Below are 7500 nucleotides of genomic sequence, written 5' to 3'. Positions count from 1 at the left end.
TCTCTCCTCTTTTGCCTGCGAAAGAAAGCCGTCCACCATATGCATTTGCTTTTCTCAAAAAAGGTATTAATAATTGTGTATATGGCTTTGATGCATCGCAAGATTGATCAACAGCAAGGAAGGGTATCTTATTATTCGATTTTTCGCCATCATTCATTGCAAAGCTATATTAGGAATCAAAAGAACAGGGTATAGCTAAAGAACAGTGCAAAGCCTAACCTAACATTAGGGATCAAAATAATAGGGTCAAGCAAGGGAAGGGTGCAAAACCTAACCTGTTTTAGGAATCAAAAGAACAGAGTAAAGCTAAAGAATAGTGAAAAGCCTAACCTAACATTAGGGATCAAAAGAACAGGGTAAAGCAAGGGAAGAGTGCAAAACCTAACCTGTTTTAGGAATCAAAAGAACAGAGTAAAGGTAAAGAACAGTGCAAGGCTTAAACTATAATAGGGTTCAAAAGAACAGGTTAAAGCAAAGGAAGACTGCCAACGCTTTTCCAGATGTTAATACTGATAATCAGGAATCGAATTTACACTGATCACTGTCAGGCAAAGTCCTTGGAAGTAAACAGGACACGCCACGGACCGGACGTGGCAAGGGAATGAGAAAAACTTCCTTTCTTCTTTCGTCTACCTATTTTTATCTTTTTTTTTGTTTTCGTTTTTCAACAGGAATTGCACCCATCACTGTTGTTACTCACCGTGACAAACTGAAGAACGAGGAAGAGTGTAAAGACGCCCTCGACGAGGCATCAGCCGCCACCGGAAGTTCTATCAGTCACACATTCTTCGTGTGGAACTACACCAAAGAGAACAAGGAACGTAACCCGGAAATAGAAAAAATGGCATTCGACATCCTGCACTATGCGCTGATGACCGCTGAACGAGCAGTGAAGATCATGAAACAAAAAGAGAAGAACAAACAAGAAGATGAAATGATAAAAGGTTTGGAGGGAGTCACCGTCAGTAGACAAGTAGCCCCTGACTCTCAAGAGGGTAATTTGTGTGTTTTATTTTTCATTATTAACTTAACACAACCCTTGTTTGTCCTCACTGCCTATTTCATTCATTTCTCTAGTTTGTAGACTTACGAAGTTAATTATTTTGTTTCACAGTATTCGAATTGTTCAGACATTTTTCTCCTCTTAAATGTCTCTTTTAGAAAGGCCTCTTCTTGTGGGCCGGGACGATTTTATATTCTGTTCATGAGCGCCTTTTTTGGCTAAGAAAAAACACCCAATAAACTCAACAACCACCTGTAGCGTGCTCCAGCTATCAAATCAGAGCGAACATGCTTTTTCATTGAGACAATCGTTGGCAAGAAAGCGCCCCGACCAATCAGAGGCGAGAAGCGCTGACTAATCGCGCGTTTTCCCACGTTTGGCACCAGCTGCATGTTTCATTTTACTTTCGGTTGAGACTTGTTCATAGCGCTATTGCGTTTGTCGTGACAGCGTTTCAAAAGCAAAAAAAATAATAATAAAAATATCATTATTTAAACATCACCTGTGCTTTTTGTCGTTTTCAGCTTCCGTGGAGGTGTTCCTTCGTTTTCTCCAGAAGGAATACCAATGGTCCACGAACAGTGTGAAGACAATCTCGAGTCAGCTTGCCAAGGATGACATAACAAGTGTAAGGTTGCTCGCCATGTGCTGGAAAGAGGCTCAAGAGCGCTTTCCCATTGGAATGAGGAAGATGATCGACAGAGAACTTAGGAAGCGAGACATGATCTGCTGATCAAGGCAAGGACAACAGAGGAACAGGTCATGCAACAATGTTGAGGCAGAGGTCACCAAGTTGACATCGTATGATTAACCTCAATGTAATAAGTATTTTAATTTTGATTAATGTTTTAAGTTACTATTTTAAGTGTACAAACTGCGAGTCAAAAGGTATGCAAATCAGATTAGCCGAATGGGGAAAACACGACTAAAACAATATCGCGTAGAAAATCTAGTTAGGCTCTTGAAACGGATCGACAGTAAAGTAAAAAGTGGTGTTCTACAGGTAACAGCTAAGTTGCTAAATTGTGATCAGGCGAATTTGTCCCCGCTTTCCTTTTCTCCCTGTCTTTAACTAGGCTGAGACTAATCAGTCGGAAATGGTCAGGAAATTTAAATTTTATTTCGAGTCAGGAAAATTGGACAAATTTAGAACAAAAGTGAGGTAAAATTGAAATAATTTAACGGCTGATTTCACACTATGGAAGGCTAGAAGAAACATTGGTGATCTCAACAATGTGTTTTCTTAATCAGTGAAATAGGAAAATTTGTTGAAAAACTTATCAGTGTATTAAAAATAATTGGGTGCAAAGGACGGCTGCAAGAGGAGGCTAGAGGCCGCTATTATATCTGACATTTTGTGTTAATTTGGTTAGGGAAATTTCATTTTTATGGGGGAAAAGTCAGGGAATTTTGAAAAGTGATGTCTATGGCAACCATGTTTAAGAGAACCATGAGAGCGCGGAAATATTTGCCTGCTGATTACTGGTTATTTAGTAGTTCTTATTTACACTGAGCCGTTATTTGAATAGTCACACAACGCTAAAAGAAAATGGTATATATTAACAAACCATTACGTCATATCCGGCTAAGAAAGACTTTCCTTTTTCTTGTTTTGTAAGATATCACTTGTAATGATTTAAGTAGTTGACCACAGTATGCAGCACAGTATAAACAACCTGAAATGATTAAAGTTTTTATCTCATATTTGCCATTTCCTCATTTCCAAACCATTTACTCGCCTGCAGTGCATGCGTATTTATTTTTAGCGCGAAATGTTTGTCCGCCGTCTTGTCTTTTTGAAGGAGAAGAAGGTTGGGAAGAGACAGAAATTTCCACCAAGGGGGTGTGCGATAGGCGAGAAGAATGAGGGGGAGGACCCACCCTAAAATCAAACATGAACGATCTCGAGCTCATAACGGTAACTCATAACGCCCCCCCCGCCCCCCGCCCCCCCCGGGAGACAGGCATTCTGAGAGAAGTGTCTTTGCAAGAGTAAATTAAGGGGATAGATGATCACCTGTAACCGCCGCAATGGCCGGTCCAGAAAACAACCTCTTTGATCTCAATTTCTCTCTTATCCTTGCATGCATGTGCTCTGAAATGTCGCTTGCCTTTTCTTATCAAACCTGCTTGTTGGCCCGGACACCCAGCAACGCTCAAGACGAACTCGCGAATTACTAGATCAAGCCTTTTGTATCGAACGTCCACCATCTCGCGAGGCCTTAGTAATCAGATCAAGGTATCAAACAGACGCTTATCTTCTTATGCTCCGATTGGACCACTGTGTCGATTCCGGCAATCCTAAAATTTTCACGAGCCGACGCTACTAAGAAACGTGCCATACCGCTACCACTAGCCTGCCATGCACTCATTTCCACGGCGCGAGAAGATTGCGTGGAGCGCTGTTCTTACGCTCAGAAGGACGCGCACTGGTGGAACGATCTTTCCACACTCCCGGGGCGTGAACGCACCTCATGTGCACGCCGAAAGGAAACCACTAACACGCAGGCTGCGTTGACTGTCGCCTGACGTTTTTACTAATTTGCCTTTCGCGCTTCGCGCTTGATATTTCGAGAGAATTGCGGTCTACCTGCAATTTCTATGGCATCTGCCATGTTCTGTTATGAAGTCAGGTGCATTTGTCATGTCATCCGAAACAAAGGAACAACTGGAAATGTAGTGACACTCTCTTGTGGAAACTACCGGGTAAGAATAGGAAGGCAGCCTGGTGGGTAGGAGACAGGGATCTCCCTGTAGAAACTAATAACAATCTTAAGGCTGGGAGGTGTGGAGTCAGTAAAGGGTGTTACCCTCGTTAAACAAAGTTAATTAATTAATTTATTTTTACTCTATTTTTGTCACGTTGCTTCCTAAGTTTCAGTTGAATTCTCACATATCCAAACAGTCTAGGACTTGCCGTCTGGTCAGCTCAGATAGAACGGCTGACTGTGCGGGAGGTCGAGGGTTCGAGCCCCAAACCGGACCAACACTGAGGAGAATCAGTGTGCTAACTCTGCGGAGAAATTTGAAATGAAAACGATGTTTTCACTCTGAAAATGCATCATGTTTTCCGTCCACACTACGCCGGAGAAATTTGACAACGCATCAATCACCGGTCATTTTGGATTTCTGTTTGAAGAAAACCCGGGCAGAGAAATCACATGATTAGCGTGACGTCATCTTTTTCGAAAAGTTCTGTTTTCAAAATGTTTCCCGTCCACACTATAACGTAAAGCCGGCGTTTTCAGATTCCTCCGGTTTGAATAGCGTTTTCGAAAAGCTCCATTTTCGTGACGGATTAGTGTGGACAGTAGGCCTAACCGTAGAAATAAAGCTGCGCTTTCAAATTTCTCCGGCGTAGTATGGGCGGGGCCTTAGAGAGAACGCAGAAAAACACGCGTAGTTCAGTAACGAGTTTTAATCCTTGGAGGTTTCGATATGGTTCACTGCAAAGGTGCATGTATTTGCTTTACCATAACATAGATCTCCACTTAGGCGATGGCGCACAACAGGATACAATGAAACTACACAAACACAAGTACAGCTTTCAGCGGCGCCAAAATTTGATAACAAATAATTAATTGGCAATTAAAAAAGGAGCAAGCCATTTCCACCAAAAATGAAGTGTTCTTACACCCAAGCCAAACTAAGAGCATGATCATTTTTTTCTGTCCAATTTTTCAGCATCTATTTCTTCAGCTGGTCAGCAGAATCCTTGTTCTTTTAGTTTACCGACCAAGTCATCCACTGTCTCTACTTTAATTCCTGCCTCGCGTACTGGCGGATCAACAACAGTGATTGTTTCTATTCTGGGTGCAACGTCCACTCCCAAGTCACCAGGAGATTTCTTGTCAATCTTCTTCTTTTTCGCTTTCTGTGATTCAAAACAGACAATAAATTGATAGCATGTAAAACCTGTGTACTCACATTTCTCCCAAGCTCTTATAAAATTTTGGGTCCCGACACTTGTGTTTCTCTGCGCTAAAAAGTGCATTGCGAAGAGGTCTGTGTTTTAATCATTATGAAGATGTTGAAGTCAATAAACCTTTGCGACGATTTTGCACAAAACAAAAATATTTCTAACTGTCCCAAGTTTAACCATGCATCCCTTGTGGGAAGCATGATAACCTAAAGGACTCTAATGGTTATTGTGTTAGATGTTGGAACAATCAATGTTACAAACCATGATATTTGGAAGAGTGGCATAACGAGGCTCGTTCAACCTGAAGAAAATAACAACAAAAAGGCTTGATTAAACAACTTAGGACAACAAGTATAAATTCGGTCTGCATCAACAAACTCACGGTCATGTAAAAAGATTAGAAGCTTACATGTAAGCAGTATGTTCACTAGCACTAGTTAGTACAACAACAATACTAAAACTTTACTAGCGCATCACAATTTTGCTAGCCGTGAGGAAACACCGCTCTACTAACTGGGGACAGTTAATATAATAAGAAGCCTAGTATTATCTAATAAACTATTAAAAATCCTACCAACTGTTAACTAATGAGATAAACTATTGAAAACTTAGCTAAGAACAAGAAAAAAAACCTAACAATAGGAAAGAAGTGTCTCAAATACGTATATTTCTAGATTGTTATATAACTTTTGAGATTGTTGCATATTTTTTATGGGTTATTTCAATTATTATTTTACTCATTTTACGCGGGACCCATGTTGATAGCAGTTTTTATAACTGAAATGGTCATCCTGCAGAAATATTTATTCAGTTTCTTAAGAGTCAGTAATTTTCGTTGTTCTGTACTTGTCCGTTTCCTTGTTTGACCCATGAATCAATTATTGAATCAGTAGTTTATTCATTAGTTTGTTTGCCATCTCCAAGTAAAGCTTACAAAATCGTACATTCTACCATGTGAGTACACAAGACACTTTAAATACCGTAGATCTGCTGTGATGACACATGGCATCTTCACGTCAATCATCTCTAGACCACCATCAATTTCACGCGTCACACCCAGTTTATCATCTTTTAGTTCCAGTTTGGATGCAAATGTTGCCTGTAATAACACAACAATTAATCATTAAAATACCTTAAAATCAAACTCATGGTTTACTGGGCTCCATGCTCTGCCCTCCCAAACTGTGCCCCACTCCAACCTACGTCCTGTTCTGTGGGTTTAAAGGCTGGTTTTAACTACTGTAGTGCACATTAGCCTGCGCATAAACAACATAGACACGGACACAGTGAGGTGCTGTGAGCTTCTTAACAAAAAGCACTAATATCAGCATCTTACTGTGTCTGCGTATGTCAGCTTATGCTTATGCTAATGCGCCAATGAAAACCAGCCTTAAGAGATTTGACATGTGAAACAAATTGAGAATGATTAACAGTGTAAAGTCTCCTAAAGGAACACTAAAGATATTAATTGCAATTCACTGGCCCAAAAACCACAGTGCAGTAGTGTAATTACAGAGCTGTAAGTAGAGACAATCAGATAGACATTTGGAGGAAGATATTCTTACAATTTGCAGTTTGCCAGTACCCATTAGTGGTAAGAGGCAGTGTGAGATTCAAGTGTCTTTCCCAAGAAAACAATACAATGACCCCAGCCAGGGCACAAAGCTGGACTACTCAATCCAGGGCACTATCCATTAGGTCACTGCACCTCCAACAATTATAACGCAAGATAAAATAATACCAGTTCTTGTTTCGAGGCCTTTCTGGTCAAAGGAAAAAAGTCATCCATCTGACTCACTAAGGCAATAGAGGCTAAATGCAGACCCTAGCAAAAGCACCTGTTCATTGAAACTCTACATAACTTGTACTTGAATCATAAACTAGGATAGAAAGTTTTAAGAAATATTACCTGAGGCCATGACAGCAGTGCAGACAACATCTGTCCTGTCTGATTACAATCATCATCAATTGCCTTTAGAAAACAAATATCGTGATAATCACATAACAGATCTGGCCCCAGTTGTTCAAAGGATGGATAATGCTGTCCACTAGATAAATCACTATCCAATGGATAATGCAGTTTGTTTTGTGAACACTTATTCACTGGTGAATGGCAATTTATATGGCGGATTGCGTTATCCAGCCTTCGAACTGGGTCCTGAAATGTTAAAATGGAAAACTGCTTCTTGGCACCTTTGACAGAGAACACTCTAAAGTTCAGTGGGAAGAACCAAGAAAATGTTTATTTGGTTCTGTTATTAGTATCATTGGGAATTATTGCTCAAATGTTCTGGAAAATGTTATAGTTGGCTTGGGGTCGTCCCTCACCAGCTTTGAGCTCCTGTAAGAGAGACCTTCATAAAAATTTCAGGATACTGTGTATGTTTTCTCTTTTGCAGCAAAAAAATAATTGAAAACGTATCAGGGTCTACTAAGGTAGTAAGAACTAGTTAAGGGTAACAAAAAAACCATCAAGAAATAAGGTTGGCTCAAACTGGGGTAGATTGAATTAGAGTACCATATGTTCTGCGGGCACCAGTCAGTCAAAGCAGACACACTGTACATGTAATCCATT

At 40.4% G+C, this 7500-nt stretch overlaps 2 protein-coding genes across 3 annotated transcripts in view; one reads left to right on the top strand and one right to left on the bottom strand.

Moving 5' to 3' along the window:
• LOC145493340 (uncharacterized) overlaps positions 1–2679 on the top strand; it is an 8059-nt gene extending 5380 nt beyond the window's left edge. For both annotated transcript variants that reach the window (XM_081472791.1, XM_081472789.1), the window contains exons 4-5: positions 672–995; positions 1528–2679. In XM_081472791.1, the coding sequence (XP_081328917.1) occupies positions 672–995; positions 1528–1736 (533 nt within the window). In that variant the 3' untranslated portion in view covers positions 1737–2679. The remainder of the gene's footprint in view (positions 1–671; positions 996–1527) is intronic.
• Positions 2680–3915: 1236 nt separating this feature from the next.
• LOC145493361 (electron transfer flavoprotein subunit beta-like) overlaps positions 3916–7500 on the bottom strand; it is a 7044-nt gene continuing 3459 nt past the window's right edge. Inside the window, exons 5-8 of the mRNA XM_081472824.1 lie at positions 6835–6897; positions 5906–6024; positions 5187–5226; positions 3916–4877 (exon numbers count right to left, since the gene is read on the bottom strand). Coding sequence (XP_081328950.1) covers positions 4707–4877; positions 5187–5226; positions 5906–6024; positions 6835–6897 — 393 coding nt within the window. The 3' untranslated portion in view covers positions 3916–4706. The remainder of the gene's footprint in view (positions 4878–5186; positions 5227–5905; positions 6025–6834; positions 6898–7500) is intronic.

This window comes from Orbicella franksi, chromosome 7 (assembly GCF_964199315.1).
Source record: "Orbicella franksi chromosome 7, jaOrbFran1.1, whole genome shotgun sequence".
Taxonomy (NCBI): Eukaryota; Metazoa; Cnidaria; class Anthozoa; order Scleractinia; family Merulinidae; genus Orbicella; species Orbicella franksi.
Note: the sequence above shows the minus strand (reverse complement) of the source record. Positions and strands in the feature narration are given on the sequence as shown.